This window comes from Choloepus didactylus, chromosome 10 (assembly GCF_015220235.1).
Source record: "Choloepus didactylus isolate mChoDid1 chromosome 10, mChoDid1.pri, whole genome shotgun sequence".
In the NCBI taxonomy this organism is placed as follows: Eukaryota; Metazoa; Chordata; class Mammalia; order Pilosa; family Megalonychidae; genus Choloepus; species Choloepus didactylus.
The window spans coordinates 116,154,531-116,171,296 of record NC_051316.1 but is presented as its reverse complement, the minus strand read 5'-3'; the positions used below and the strand labels follow the sequence as shown (position 1 = coordinate 116,171,296).

Genomic DNA, 16,766 nt, shown 5'->3' with positions numbered 1-16,766 from the left:
GCCTCCCACACAAGAAGCTCCTTAGGACTTGATGTCCTACTGGGCTGGCAGAATGCATTGACAGGTAGGTCCCAGTTTCAGACATCACCGTTATTATCATTGGTATTAATTAGTGGTAACTATCCTTTTTTGCATGTCTGCTGAGCACTTTACAAACAGAGTCTCATTTCATTTAATCCACGTAACTATCTCAGGAGACAGGCACATTGATGACCAGATCCTGCTGGGTTAAGAAGGAAGGAACTAAGGCTTAGGAGAGTCACAGAAAACACCCGGCAGAGTTGGGGTTAGGGGGCACATGGGCCTCTGTTACCATGTCACTCCTCTGGCAACAACCCGCCATGTCACACTTCTTCCTTAAGCCTCAGTTCTTGGATGCATGATTCTTCCCCTGGAAAGTCTGAGAAGGTAGTCATATGAGCCCCAGGAAAGCACTGTTTTAAATATTAAAACCATGCTTGGATAAGACCTTCATGCAATTTTATTCCTGCATTTGCAGTCTTATCGTCCAAAGCTCTGTGGGGAAAAAAATACAGTAGTTCCAACTTCTTTCTTACCACTCACTCTTTCTTTTCTTAAACTCCTAGCATCTGTGTTCTCCCTTTGGCGTTGTATTGAAATCACTACCAGGAAGTGACCTCTCATTGGCCAATTCCAGTGACAGTTTCTCTGGGAAAGAGTCATCATTCCTTCTTTCTGTTGACACTCATTGGCACCCTCTTTCCTCGCTTCCCTCACCTGCTCCAGGAACCCCTTGCAGTGTGCCTTTGGCCCCTACCACTTTAGTGAGATAGCTTTGACAAGGTCAGTGTGACTCCAGACACTGCAGACCTTCCTTCCTCCCAGGGAAGTTTTTCCCCCTTGGTTTTGGTCTCATTCTACATTTCAGGCTGTCCTCCAGCCTCTCTGATAATGCTTTCTCTTTGTTCTGTTTGCACTGCTTTCCCCTCTGCTGCCATCCCATCTGCGTCAACCTGGTCCTCAGTCCAGTTAAGTCCCAAACCTTCTTTTCCTGCAGCTCATCACTCTCTCCACCTGGAGGTCTGACTGCAACCTTCCCTTGCTCAGCAGACCTAGGGTGGAAAGGAGGCAGCGCTAGCTCTCAGCATTGAGCGTTGGGTTGCTTACAGTGAGTATCAGGTAAACACTCCCAGGAGCTAGAGCCAGAAGTTCCCAAGGAACTTAGGTGCTCTCACCAGACATGAAATAATATCCAAAAAATCCAGCAAACTGAGATGTTGGTGACAGAATCTGTCAGACAATGGAGAGAACCAGGCAATCAACCAATATGTGTCTACTAGAGATCTGGTGGAGAGAAGTGGCTTCAAGAGAAAGAAAACAAGATGGGGGCAGGGGTAGAAAAGGACAGGGTCTGCAGTGGCATGGTGGTTGGGATGGGCTTCGTCCATGATGGGGCCAGATCTGGAAATTGGATACCCAAGGTCCTTGCTTAAAGCTGGAGGTAATTTTGAAAAAAAAGAGAAAAGAAGCGAAATGAAGTAGACCCTGGAATGGTTGTCAGGAAACCCTCTAAAGTTTGGAAATTAAGTTTGATCTGACAAGCCTTTTTACTAGAAGTTGATTTGTGACCATTCTGTGTGGATCGTTATCTAACCAAATGAGGATGAAAATCATTGAGAGTGTTGTTATTCAGGTCGAGAGCTGCCTTTGAGCTGAATCCAGGCCCCACAATCAATCCCCTCCCCACTACAGCCATCTCCACCCACAAAACCAGCTGGCGGGTTGTTGCCAGAGGAGTGATGCAGTTGGCTTTGCCCAGAATCACTCAGTCAAAAACGAGCACCATGCAACCCGTGTGGTTGAATGTTGTTTGCAGCCCTTCAAGAGATGTCTGTTCCACTCACTCCTGCAGTCCAATTAAGGAGATAAAATTCTTTCATAGATAGAGACACTCCATAAACACTAAAAGGCAATTTGTAATTCGGGGCAAAATGATGCGATGTCGACTTTCCTTGCGGGGGATCTGAGGCCCTTAGAAGCGTCCCCTATGGGCCCATCCCGGTACTTCCCACTCCTGGTCTCGGGTTCTCTCTGCAGCACCCTATGAGGTTGCTAATGTTATCTCCATTTTACAAACGAAAAAACAGAAGTTTCCTTAGTTGAGAGTCTCCAGGACTATGAGGAGGTTTATAAGCATGCTCCGGAGGCTGAAAAGTTGACTGTTTTCTAGTCACTTCCTCAGTTTTCCCGCCTGTAAGATGGAATGTGATAATTCCCATTTCATATGGTTATGGTGCAACTTAACAATTGAAAATCAACAGTGATCTTGTAAAGAGTGCCCAGCACAGTTGCTGGGCGTAGAGCTGCTAAAATGGGGAAAGGTGAACCTGAATCTCACCACCTGCCTCCCTCCTTGGCCTCTTGGAGGCTTAGACTCTACACCTGAGCCCAGCATCACTGATGATGGATTCCTGTGTATGGAGGAGCCATCCCAAGAGGAGAACCTACTGCTTTAACAGTGATTAAAAATATAGCTTAACCCAGAGCCAGGATTTTCTTCCCAGCAAGGGAATAGGTGAAAATAAAAGAAAAAAGGGTGAGAAACCCACTGGGCTGGTTGGTCCAGAGGCTCTCACTCGAGGACAATTTTAGAATAGTTTTGTGCTTTGAAGTGTGGCTGCTGATCAACCCCTACCTTTTGCACCTGATTTCCATATCGTCACTTGGAGCTCAACATGTACCTAAATATATATGCTAATACCCAGATGTGTTCTTTCCTCCTGATTATCTCATCTTTTATAAAAGCTCCACAGTAGTTCCCCGTCTGGACTCTCACCTTGCTGTTCTTCGCAAGCCGCTCATTGGGTCTTGAGGAGGAAGCGCCATGGCCTTCGCCACAGCTGTGAGCTCTAAATACCATCTGAGGTTGCGAGCAAGTTCTGCATGTTGAGGCCAAGTCATTTATAGAAAGTGGCTTTTGTACTCAAGGTTTCTCGTTGGATTTTCAGTGTGGTGAAGACATCTATATGATCTAAACGAACAGCAGGAAACATTGCTCCCTCATCACACAATTTAGAAGTCGCAGGTGAATCATACTTTTGCTATTGTGAGAGCATCCCTGTTGACCAGAGCAGATGCCACCCAGAGTTGCCTCCGAAAAAGCACTAGAGAGAGGCTCTTCCATGACACATTCATTTGTCCAGCCTCTTTCAAGTTTATTGAAAACAAGCACATGCTTTGAGCTACAAATCCCCTTTAGTGCAGAAGGAATATGGATAAGGCTTGCTAATGACCATGGTGGAAAAAGAACTGTGTTTTCTAAACTGGGGCATTCAGGAGCCCCAGATTATGTTCCTGTTTCCCCATTGACCAATGGGGTTACATGGAGCCATCTCTGCTTTTCTGAACTTCCACACGGCCAATGCAAGAGGGAGAGCCTGGACACTGCATATCTGGAATGAGAGCACATTCCTGATGAGGGGCAGTTGGCAAAATATTTCATACTGTGAGATGTAGTGCCAGATACCTGAAGATGATCCATGACTACCTCTTCATTCATTGCAGAGGGCTCTGTTTGCCTGGCCTTGGGAGTTGACCGAGAGATGGAAATCTCTTGGTGCATTTAAAAATACGTGATGCTGGAGATTCACACTCTGGCTCCCCTAGTTTGAGATCTCCCTGCTTGAGCAGTTTCTCCTTCAATAAGCCTGCAGCTTTGATTACTAAAAAAATAATAATAATACATAATTTAAAAAAAACAAATGGTACCTATTATACCTGTGAATTTCACAAACGTGTGTTTACTAATGGGTGCAAAAAAGGAGGGAGATAACATCACTTTAGGTAACATCTGTTTGATAAGTCTTTGACTTTTGGCTGCTTATGGCCAAAACCAGATATTATGCCGTTAGCTTCTTGGGATGGTCATGATTTTTGAATTTCATTGTTCAAATTCTCAATGTTCCAGAAGTTATCATCCAGGTAATTTTAAAAGACTCAGGCTTGTTTGAGTAAAAGTAGGTCATTGTTTCAATGGGAAGGCTCTATTAACCTCAGTGTCCAAAGACAGACTGACATTTGGTTAATTGGATTTTCTATTTAAATGTGTGTTTTCCAGGCCACATTTTCAGTTTGAATTGTTTTTGGATCTTTGTAAACATTAGATAAGCACCTTTTTGGGGCCAGGCTCTGTGCTAAGTTCCAGGGGATGTCAAATTTTAAAAAAAATTAGAGAGAGAAAGAGGACAAATAGATAATAGAAAGCTATCCCCTGGATAAAATAATCTCAATACAGCATGTTGAGTGCTAGTAGGAGAGCCTGGGAGGAATAGGACCAATGAATCTAGAAAGATCATAGTGGTGGTAAATTTGAATTGGGCTTTGGAAGATGAGTAAGAGTTTGCCAGGCTGAAAAACAGAGGAAGAGCATTGCTAGAAAAATACTGCAAAAATAAAAAATAAAAATAAAACACCCACAAAGTGAACATGAGATACCTCTGTGGCTGGCATCGAGCACAGACTGTGTGGATAGGGTACAGATAGGTCTGGAAAGACAGCAGAGAACCTCAGCACCGTGGCTTAGAGTTTGGTCCTTTACTTGTAAGAAGGGTTCAGTATCATGATCACATCTGCATTTTAGAGAAGAAAGGAATCTTGTGGGGGAGAGGAGAAACTTGAAAATTGAAAACCGGTTAGGAACATTTTGCATCGTTCACTCATTTTGCATTGTTCACTCATTTTGAACATTTTGCATCGTTCAAAATGAGCATTTTGCATCGTTCATGCATCAAACATTTTGCATCGTTCACTCATTTTGCATCATTCACTCAGGCAGCCACGAGGACTTGAGCAAAAGCAGGGGCTGTGAATAGTGAGTGACACACAGAATCGGAGGTTTTGGAAGGTTCAACCAACTCTTGAATGTTGAATGTATAGGACCAAAGAGAAATGAATCAAAGTTTTTTCTGGTTTGGGTGTCTGGATAGAAAAATGCAGATAGATAAATGGACTTGTCCCCAAATATAAGACCTAGGGAATTGAAAGTCCAACAGTCCTCTAAGGTCTTTCCTACCTGGATTATCCCAAAATATGAGAGGTGAGAACATGAAGCTTTGTACCAAATAAGGCCTTTGAGAGACGCTTGCAAAGAACTTAAGAAAGATGGGACACTAGGTCTCAAAGAGTGTCCATTTTTTTGTTGTGCTTTTGTCATTTTGAAAACTAGGTCTGTGTTTTGTTTTGTTTTCTCATCTATTCCCAGATCATATCCCAAGGCTTGTTTTTACTCATCAGAATGACAGGAAGTTTTCAGTGTGTGTTTCCTTCAAGTTTGGCCTCAACCTTATTTTCAGGATTAGGCGTTTGTTTTTCCATTTACCTCCATGACAACCAGACCCAGAATTCCTATATATAGTCCTCCAACATCCATTGTCCTCTTGGCCATTGTAGCATAATCTTGTGCATCCAGACCAGAGAACTCTACTGATGATGGAAGACAAGGAGGGGCCAGAGTCCTTGGCCTGGAGATTTTCAAGTCATAATCAAACGAAGGAAATAAAATAACAGGCTGCCTCTAGAGATTTATGTTCCCCCTTAGACACTATCCAGAAGGATTTGAAGTGGTTTGTGTTCAAAAGCTGAGTTTCTAATACAGTTTTCTTTGGGAGTGGCCCATAGATAGAGAACATTTCTGAGGCTCTTCAAAGGAAATGCTTGGAAAGGTGCATTGGTGATTTGTAAGTGTTGTTCTTCTACGTGCCAAAATCTGCTCATTGTTAATAGCACAAAGTGAACAACAGGTATCTTGAGAAAGAAAAGGAATTAAATTGTCAAAGGAATTCAGATGCAACCTAAGAAATTTTTTTAGATAAGTAGACTTCTTGAGTCTGTGAATTTTCTTGACAGCTCTATGCTACCTACTGCATTGGTAGCTTTTAGATGTATCTACCTATTTATTTATCTATCTATCTATCTATCTATCTATCTATCTATCTATCTATTGTTGTTAAGATACTTGCCCACAAACTCAGTCCAGCAAACATTTTCTTGATTACTTTTCTTTATAAAAGGCCCATATGAATCTCTGTAGCTGTAGAGGTGTATAAGGAATTACCCCTATTCCTCTAAAATGTAAGATCTACAAGAACAGGGATCCTTGCTGGGTTTCTTTTTTTTTTCACTGATAGATCTCAAGAGCTTAGAAGGCTCTTAAATATTTTCCGAATTAATATAAAATGAGAGTCAAACATAGAGTAGAAATGCTCCTGTTTGATACACTCATGACCTAGAGTTTCTCTGTTCTATTTGGAAGTTTCTTAAGGCAGGGAATCCTTTTTTAAAAAAATGTCCTCAATATTTTATTCTAACTTAAAATGTAAATACATTCACTTACCAGTAATGTAATATAGGGCCAAGACCATGTATTTGAGTCTGGGTCCTTTGACTGAGTTCACCATTTTCTCTCTTGCATAAACCACACCCACATACACCGCATGGTGAGCTATTTTCAGTTTCAATTTCTTTTAAGTGGAATAAGTACTTAGACATTTGTGAAACAATCTTAAAGCAAAATCCTTCTAGATTTTCATGTTATCCTCAATATTTTATAATTGGTCTCACTAAAACATAATTAAACTAACTTTTTTTAGCAACTTGATTTTAACAAGCCTTTCCAAACCTTTCAGTGTAGCTTTCCTAGAAATAAAACTTTTTACACTCATATTTCCTCATTTTATATAATATTAATTAAATTGAACAAGCACAGTAACAAATACAACTGGTACAGAGAAGTTTGGGCTCAAATAAAATTCATTCTTGTTATTAATTGCTGGACGCTGGGCCTGCTCAAGTGGTCTACTAGCCCAAAGCATCACTTGTGCCTTGGGTCTTCTTACGTCAGATGTTTTAAGGTCGGAGACATTGATATGGCATGTTTGTTAGTGGAAGTTGCTTGAGAGAACTCCTAAAGTGGAATGTGATGTGTAATGAGATCAGGCTGAGAATCACAAAATTTTATGTACTGGGAAAGCACAGAGAAGAACAAAGAGTTCTGTCTGGAGGGTTGGGAAACACCTTCACAAAGGAGGTGACATTTCAGCTGAGTTTTTAAGGATGGTAGGAACCTGCCAGGCACAAAGGGCAGGAAGAGCATAAAGTAGCCCTAATCAAGGGTTCCCAAGGATGAAATATCTAGAATGTGCAAGGAATCAGGAGCTAGCTAGAAAGGAGACTGGAGAAATGGGCTGGGACCAGATCGTCATGAGCTCTATGAACTGAGCTCAGGAATAGAGACTTTATCCTTGAGCACTGGGACATCACGTTATAATCACATAGTGATGTGTGCTATTTTTCTGTGATACTTATGTTGGCCGAACTAGAAGAGAAAGATCTTTAAAGAAGGAAACCCAGGTAGGAACTAATGGAGAGCTCTTAGTGGAAGGAAGACCAGGCAGGAGCTATTGGAGAGATCTTAGAGGAGCGAAACCCAGGTCAGAGCTATTGGAGAGATTCTCAGAGGAAGGAAACCCATGTAGGAGTTATTGGAGAGCTCTTCGAGGACGGAAACCCAGGTAGGAGCTATTGGAGAGATCTTAGAAGAAGGAAACCTGAGTAGGAGGCAGTTAGTGTTGATCATATGGGATATGAGGATCTGGGTGAACAATAGGAATTGAAAGCAAGGGACTGGAAAGGAAAATGAATGAACTTGAAAAAAAGTGTGGAGGTCGGCCATGAGCTATGTCTGTAAGACTTGATGCCTGGTTAAATATGCTGCTCCTGCAGGAAAGGGAGAAGTCTGACAGTTTAAAGGAAGAATCTCACAGTTTGAACTTGAACAAAGTTTTGGGCCATTTGCTAAGCTCCAAAATGCAAAAGGAGATGTGTAGGAAAAGATGATGTCAGTTTTTAACATGGGTATGAGGAGTCTGTCAGACATGAAGGCTGAAACAGGTTTTTAGCTTTAGATGAAGTCTCAAGTCATCTCAAAGCTCATTGGGCTTCCCATTGCAGCAGAATTGTCAATCTTGCTACTATAGATTTCTGGGAAGCTGTCTCATACACAAAAATACCTAGACAATTTTTGTTCTTTACCTAAGTTTATTAGCAGTTGTATTATAGAAGTTGCTTGCCATTCCAGAAGTTTCCTGGCTATTAACTAAATTTTCTTTAGCTGATTTCTTGTCATTGTTAGTGTGCCTTTCTCAAATTTTCTATAATTTCTTGACTAGAAATAGTGGACTGTATCTCCAGCCTATTTGGATCCCCCCACACACAACCCCGCACACAGACATACACACACACACTACAATACATTGGGCATTTAAACCACCAACTTTTAGTTGCTAAATAGCCTGCTTTTCTAAAGAAAATGATAATTCCTGCATTATTTTGAACTTTCTAACCTATTTTAGAACTTAAAGATTTTAAATTCTCCCTTATGTAATCCACCCCACTCTCTGATATACATTTTTTCATGTTCAGATTCATCCTCTGATCTTCATTTCTTTTCTCTGTGGGAATTAAATCTTTTTTGTTGTTGTTGTGATAACAATATAGTTGTTTTCTTTTTATTTAGTTTCCAAAAAATGCATGCCTTAAGGTGGAGGTGTGATGAGCTGAACATTCAGGTATCTTCATACTGAGTGTTGATTTCATTAAGTAACACACTAATTAATACTGCCTGTATTTATTAATGGGCACTCAACGCTGATTTTGCCCTTCTTTCCTTAGATCTTTGTACTTGCTTTCAGCAAGACTTTTTTTTTTTTTTTTTTTTTTTTTTTTTTGCTTTGTGTATCACAGTCAATTGTTGACATGTCCATCTGAGATAGTGTGTTACTTGAGGGCAGGAATCATGTCTTACTGTCCCAGAACAGGATTTCTTCTTTACTTGGATGCTTAGCAAATGAATGAGTCTAATTTAATCATTTGCTTGCCTAAAATTCTTTGTCTTTTATTTTCGCCTTGTACTTGGTTCACACTGACCAGAGAGCCTGTTTCCCAAGTCTACACAAAAAGTCTAGCTCAAATATAATTAAATATGGTTACTGGCACCAAGGTACTTGTCCTGCCTTTTCACTTTTGCTCATACCCTCTGTGTGGAGCTGTAGAAAATTAAGAATTGATCCTCCTTACAGCTTCGTTTTTGTATCCCTCAGAACGCATAAGGGGACTGCCCTCTGCAGCTCCCACAATTGATTCTTACTCTTCTTGTGTCTTCCTTAATCCTGCAATAGTTAAACTCTCCTGTGACTGCTCATTTGTTCTCTTTGCCTCTTTTATTCCTTCAATCAGTGCCGTGAGTTTGCTAGGCATGGAGAAGGCCTATATTTTCATAACAGTCGACTGCTCTGCTCTCTCCCCTAACAGACCTGAGTCCCTGGAAGGCATTTCTCATGTCTTCTTTGACGCTGAATCCCAGGAGACAGCATATGGCCTGGCACTAAGTGGAGGCTATGGACTAAATATTTGAGGGATCAGAACTGTGAAGGTTCAAGAAAGCCTCATTCAGTCATGCTTACTGCTCTTCCAGAGTTCATTTTTTTGTTGTTTGCCTTTATATCAAGTCAAATTTCCTGTGATTGTTTCCGCACTAATTTCTAGAGGAAAAAAAAAATCATCTTCAAACTGATATTCGGATAGTCACCTGGGCTTGGCTAGTATTGTGGGGATCTGGAATCAGCGAGAGATTTCCCATTTCTCCAAGAGCATTAATAAGTGAGGGGGCAGGAGGTCCCACCCAGAATTCAGTTTTTTCCCTGACTTGAAATCCTGGGCTGTACAAGAGCTACCCAGATGCCCATATCTCCCATTTGCATTTAGGTACCTTTCTTTTCCAACTACCACCTCAGGAATTTTAGAGCATTATTTTTTTGGAGCAGTTTATCAAGCATCTAACTAAAGCATGACATTCGTGCAGGCAGACTTCCAGCTCTGGGTATTTGCTGGGCTTATTTGTGCTGTGTGCTTGTAGAAATGTCTCCTGTGTGGTCCCTTTTTTACTTTTTTAAAGCGTTTGAAATTTTGGATTTTCTTTTTCTTTCCCACAAGTCTTGCTTTGTTTGTTGTTTTTTCCCCACGTGCTGAAATGCTTATTTTAGTGTTTTCTTGCTTATTCAGATGAATGTTATTTTCTCTCGTAATCGTTTCAACCATTCTGGTACCTTCTCTCCCTCCTCTCTGCCATGTGTCTATTACTGATGGGACACTGATGTTCCTTGTGGCTCTTCTGGCTTGCATCACAGGACCCAGGAGGTCAGCCATTGGGTGCTAAAGCCCAAAAGACAAGACTCAAGACTTCAGAGTCAGAGACGTCTTTGTTCAGATCCTGGTTTGGCATCTTAGTAGCTGTGTGAACAGCCGTTCTCAGCCTCAGCTATCTTATCAGTAATACGAGGATGAGAATCTGTACTTCATGGCATTGTGAGGATCAGTTGAATTAATGTGGGCACACTGCTGGCTGCCCAGCAATTTCCAAACCCATCCTCTTTATGCTCTGTGACCATCCAGGCTAAAATTCCATTTTGATCCTGATTTTACAAATTACAGTTCTCTTGTTATAGACGATTCACTAAATGGCTAGCTATGTATAATTTAATTGCATTTGTTTATGGTTACAGTTATAAATTATAATTTAATTTCTCAAATTTTGCATATAACTAAAGTCACAAATCAGAGAATTAAATTCTTTTCTCAGAGCACGTGTCTCAGGATGAGGTTGGGAGTTGTATGACCTGTCTTTGAAAGTAGACCAACCTGGTGTTGGCTGCTGGATCCACTGCTGATCTCACTGGCCACACAGATGATGAGATGTTACTTGAGTGACCCACAGGTGGGTTCAGAGCTTCCCACTGGTTCATATCCCTTGCCCAGTTTCAGTGTTTCCCCATGACCAAAAGTCTGGCTCGCCCAGCATAGGATGTTTTTCCTTTCCTTTCCTGAAGATTGAAAGATCATAGACTTGATAATGATTTTTAACTCATGTGACATGCCCTTCACTACTAACAGTCTGTTTGCTTTTCTAGCCTTGGTACAAAACGACCCTCTCCCTGCCCTTCAGGTTGTGGGCTTCACGAACAAACTGGAATTGTGTGTTGCTTAGCAAGGAGGCTTTTTCAAGATAGTAGGAAACATACACACTCATATCTTTGTCACTGACATCGTATGTTATTCACCAACTCTAAATGAGAGAGAGAGAGGGCATCCTGGTGCCGAGGAGGACAAAGTGAAGCTCTAAAAGACCCCCTAAATTATATCCTGGGCATTTTTACAAATGTGTCATCAGATCAACTTATCTTTGTTAATAAATTTGCCCGTCAGATTTTAATCAGGAAAAAGAATGTGCATCCGTGCAGCTGTTCGTTTTGCGTTGCCATTGAAGAAGGGAGGTGAACTTCCCTGTCTTGGAATGTTTTCCTTTTGACTTCTTGCATTTTTATTTCTTCAGGTTTCATATAATATATAAATACCAGAGTTAAAATTTAGAATATATTTTATGGGATGGATGAAATAATATACAGCAGATTCTAGAGACAAGAAGAATATGTTAAGTCAAAGGAGACCTTATTCGCTTGTAGGGTCTACCCAGAGGTTAGCGTATGTGTTGGGTTGGGAGTGGGGAGGGGGAGAGGGGGAGGAATTCACTCAGCTTATCTGAATAGGAGCCATTAATTTCTTTATAGCTTCTCTATAAGAGATTGAAGCTGTCTGTTGCCTCATGTCTGAGACGAATACCAGCTTCCATGCTGACAGAACGAGGGAGACTCAGGGCTGTTCTGTCATGGAGTGAACTGTGGCTGCTTATTGAGCAGTGGATGGTTCCTTGGGACATTTGTTTTGTGGATAGTGGACAGGACACAGGCAGCAGGGTACAGCTTTGGTCTTGTTACGGAATTTCTATTCTACTGCACAAACTAGGACCAACACTAGTGAGAGGCAGAGGCTTTCTGGGGTGCTAGCACGGCCGGCTGAGCTTGACCCTGCAGCTCAAGACGGTGTTAAGGAGAGAGGTGGAGAGTGTCTTGTGCTTCATTGTGTTTTAAGCAAAAACTGGTCTTGAGGGCTTAAATAGAAAACATCTTGAACAACCCATGAAATGGTAAACAAACCTACTATTGAAAGAAAGAATGAGAAGTTGACAATTGCGTTATTGTCATCCTGAGTGACTTCATCAGGCAGGGTAGAGGAATAAAGAAAAAGGAGATAAAAGAATCGGGTGAAATGAATTCAGTTGTGTCATCCCTTTCTTCCTTTGTCTTCAGTTTACACCTGGTAAGGAACCCATGGAGGCTTAGAGATATTGTTCAAGTTTCCTTTTGTTTCGTTTTTGTGTGTGGCAGGTTTGTTTACAATTTCCAGAGGGGTTTTTTCTTGGTCTAAAGGAATATGAATCGAGGAGGGGGAAAGAGGAGAACAAGAAGGGAAGGTATTTTGGTGTTTCGAAGACGAGAGACGGCCCCACAAAAGGGAGGCTGCCCCTCTTTTGTTTTCCTTTTCCAAGAGGCGGACAGGGTGGATGGTACTGGTTTCATCAAATACGGGTTTTACAGAATTCCTCCATGTCCTGCCTCAGGGAATCATGCTTTGGAAAATTAAATGTCCATCAAATCAGGAGGAGGCTTGTACAGTTTCTAGCCCCTCTCCCCCCTGCCTTATGAAAGGCTTAAGAAAAGAGCCCTTTGTTTTCTTTGCAAGGAAAGTTACACTGAAATTCATCTGTGTATTCGAGGCCCTCACTGGTGTCACTCATCGGCAGCTGTAGGTTGCATAGGACAATGTGTGAATTCCTAACCTCAGCATTCAAAGCAGCATGTTGCAAAAAGGATCAGAACCTTTCTCTTGCTTTCTTTCACCCTTTTTTTTTTAATTTAAAGAAGAAACTGAGGTTCCCCCACCCCCTTCTAGATCAGATTTCCTCTCTCCATCATACACCACTGAAGCTTCTCAGGGTTAAAATTTGTGCCTGTCATTTCTGACATTTTATTCCAAATTGCAAACTTTGAAATACCTTTCAGGGAAACTTGTTTGGAATTTCATTTTAATGGTATTTATGAATAAATCTCCATCTTAATGCTGACTAAGCTTGAAACATCCATTCTAGGAGAACACTATTGGATTTTTATATTTTAAAATTTAAATCACTCAACGGTGAGGACATAAAACATTTTTATATGTGTGAGTGCCATGTGCTTGAGCATTTCAGTTAAAGGCTGATTTTTTTTTTACTCATTTGGTTGACTTGAGTAATTCTGGGCTGCAAAGAAGGAGATATTGCATCATCTACTTTCCTTTCTCCTGTAGACTCGTGTGTATATTTGCGGGTTTATTATCTCACCTACAAGGACTGGTTTTCTGCGGCAGCCTGTTGCCGCACTGCAGTTTCCTTTAGAAAACAGTTGACTTTCTTCCTTCACTTTGAAACTTTTAACCTCAAAATTTTATTTTTAAATGCTGTGAGTCCTCAAAGTGAGATTAAGAGAGTTGACATTTCCTATCTGTATTTCCCTAGGTCTGTGTTGTAGGATGTAAAACAAGATGAAAGAGAGGGGGTCACAGTTACCCCTCTTTAAAAAAAATACTCAAAACTAATGTCAGGGGTTTTCACACGTCACACCTGTCTCGTGTTCTCTGGGCCCAGTGTCACTCCAAGCTTCTCTCTGCAGACTCGTCATACTCAGAGCCCCCAGATGTTCAGCAGCAGCTAAACCACTACCAGTCGGCTGCCTTGGCAAGGAACAACAGCCGCATCAGCCCTGTCCCTCTTTCCGGGGCCACCGCTGGCGCTGAGCAGAAAACCGAAGCTGTTCTTCACTGCGAATTCTGTGAATTCTCCTCTGGCTACATCCAGAGCATCCGTCGCCATTACCGGGACAAGCATGGTGGGAAGAAGCTCTTCAAGTGCAAAGACTGCTCCTTTTACACGGGCTTTAAGTAAGTGGCAAGAAGAACAGATGTGCAAGACCGGGAGGCGGCCGCCTGCCCCGGCCCTCCCCAGCCGTCTTCCCTGACAGCCTCCTACCTGGAGCTCGAGGCAAGCCCTGCCCCGCTACGGGGGTCGGGTCCCGCCTTTACAGAAGGAGGCTAGTTTCAGAAGACTGCTTTGGGATTTGTAGCAGGTATGAAGGGCTGTACCAGGACGGATGAGTTTAAGAACCAGAGCAAATGGGCTCCCTAGTGGGAGAGATGGCAGTGAAGGATTTATTTCCCCAACTCAGTGCATGGAGCAGGGGGCGCTTTCCCTCCAAAACACAAACCCTCTTTTATTTTGTCTTTGAAAAGCAAAGTTGAAGTCCAGAAAGAACATCCAGCCATAGTAATTTATCCTGCTATCCTTCTAGAAAATTCTTATTTCTTAAGACCATAGTATTCCAAGACATGCAGAGAATCAAGACCCAGCAAGAGAGGACCAGACTTGAGCAAGCACAGAGATGGCTGCAATCTAGAGAAAGATAATCCTATGTATTACAGAATAAGTGAGCTCAATTAAAGAATGGATTCTTTCTATCTAATCTAAGCAGTCTTTTCCTGTGATTTAATCTCATCTTGTGAAATACCATTCAGAGTCTGGGGCCTGACTGCCTGGGTTTGAATCCCAGCTTTGCCACTTCCTGGCTGTGTGATCTTAGACAAGTCACCAAACCTCTCTGTGTCTCTGTTTCTTTATCTGTAAAGTGAAGATAATAATCATAATCCTTATTTCAAAGGGCTTTTATGAGGATTAAATGAGCTAATGTGTCTGAAGTGCTTAGAATAGTGCCTGACACAAAGCAAGCACTATTGGGCAACATATTATAGAGAGAAAGCTATTATTACAATATTAGATATTACATTTTAGCAATAAAGCTACTACTGTCTGTTTCTGATACAATCAGAACCTGAGCCTTAGACCATTTCAATACAAACTCCACACAGAGAATGTCTAAGGTAGGCTTCATGTCCAAAGGAAAAGATGTATTGGGAGAGCAACAAGTCTTTTATCCAGCAATACCTTAGTTGCTAGGGATTTGGTGGAAAATGTTATGAATTTGATCCAGTTGCTTTTTAGGTAAATATGTATGACCTTAAAACTGAGGGAAGGCTCAAAGACCCAGATAAAGAGAACCTACCGTTTTTCCAGAGAGAAGCACTTGGGTTAATAAAAAAGAGCTTTTGCACATGAAACTCTTGGTTTCATCCATTTTTATGAGACATTCAAGGCTTTGTAAATCTTAACATTTTGAAAGGGTTGGAAGGAGTAACCAGTGCCATTCCACTGTCAAGCTGGCACAGCAGCTCTGAGTTTTGTTCTTACCTAATCATCAACCATCATGACCTCCAAACGATTTTTCCTCCCCTTCTCTCTTACCCATGAACAATCATTAGGCAGTTGGTAAATCAACCCTAGCTTTAAAATAGTCCCTCTCCTACTCAACATGGTATAAGAAATACTGCCTTTTTGGAAAATAGAAATATTTTCCTCTTCATTTTCATAACTTTATAGGCAATTTCTGATTTTCAAGAATAAGGTATTGGGGGAATCTGTTTCTTCTCATACTAAGTCCTGAACCCAGCTAAGTGGAAAGAATTCCAAATAGAAGGTGCCGCCACATGACAGTGTTCAGTTCCTGGATGAACGACCAGGAACTTGTGGTCTGCTAACATGATGAACAACTCTGTTTTCGGCCCCTCCAGCGGGGGTGTCACTCCCAGAAGCCGTGTGGTGGGGTTGCTGGCCAGGGATGGGTGAGTGAAATGACCCCCTGTCACACTCAACGCCTGTCTCCCTACCGTTCTCCCAGATCTGCTTTTACTATGCACGTGGAAGCTGGCCATTCAGCAGTTCCCGAGGAGGGCCCCAAAGATCTCCGCTGTCCTCTCTGCCTCTATCACACCAAATACAAGCGCAACATGATTGACCACATTGTGCTGCACCGAGGTAACCTTCCTAACTCAGTTTTCTTGGGGTGTAGGGGGTGGGGGAGGTGGCACGGATGGTGTTGTAAGGGTGCCCTCTGAAAGTGCCAGTGCTACCCAGCCCTGGTCCCTGGCTCCTCCCCTTATCTGTGGGCAAGAAACCAGTGGTAACCACAGAAACAGTCAATAGGATACAGACACCTGCCTGCTGAGAGGCTTCCTTCCACCAGGCGGGAGGCAAAGGTGGTAGATTCAGTGGAACTTTAACATTCTGGATTCTCTGCTGCTCACTCCCTTGTGTAGAATGCACCTAAGGAAGGAGTGACGGAGAAACAAGTGGGTGAAGACACATTGTAATATGTAAAGAGCTGTATGGTTGGATGTGATCCTTTCAAGGAAGACCCAAATGATTTCCAAAGCAGAATGTGGCGTTTCCTTGAAATGGATGAAGAGAGAAAGTTCTTAGAAATAAGTGGCCTGATGTGTGTTAGAAATCCCACGGACTTTGGGTTTAAAGCCCACACTGTTTACCCTCTCTCTCATCTGTAAAAAGAGATGATTGTACCTGTAATGAGATAACATGTGAAGTATCTAGTGGTGTGTCCAGAAATGGTGGTTTCTGCTGATAAGCAGGGATGCATCTTATAAGTCTACTTTAGTTTTTCTTCAAGCAGAGTTTGCTCTTGGTCAACGCAAGCATTATTAAACCACAGGCTTCCTCTGCATTGGAAGGGAAAATATGTTTAGGTATGATCTGCTTTGTCCTGAAAAGATTCAAGCTGCAGGTGGATGGGAAAAGATGATGGTAATATCCATTGCCGATCTGGCTTGCTTTTTCCATATACTGATCTTTTCATCCATCCTTCATTCCTTCCCTCTCTCTCTTCTTTTCTTCCTCTTCCTGCTTCTCTTGCTTC

The 16,766-nt window shown here is 42.0% G+C and overlaps 1 protein-coding gene across 9 annotated transcripts in view; it reads left to right on the top strand.

The window, feature by feature from the left end:
- The window catches only part of ZNF462 (zinc finger protein 462), a 128,620-nt gene that overhangs the window by 84,506 nt on the left and 27,348 nt on the right, over positions 1–16,766 (top strand). For all 9 annotated transcript variants that reach the window (XR_005219115.1, XM_037851241.1, XM_037851246.1 and 6 more), the window contains 2 exons: positions 13,620–13,887; positions 15,735–15,871. Coding sequence is in view for 8 of the 9 variants with exons in the window: in XM_037851241.1 (XP_037707169.1) it covers positions 13,620–13,887; positions 15,735–15,871 (405 nt within the window). In the remaining variant the exon portion in view is untranslated. The remainder of the gene's footprint in view (positions 1–13,619; positions 13,888–15,734; positions 15,872–16,766) is intronic.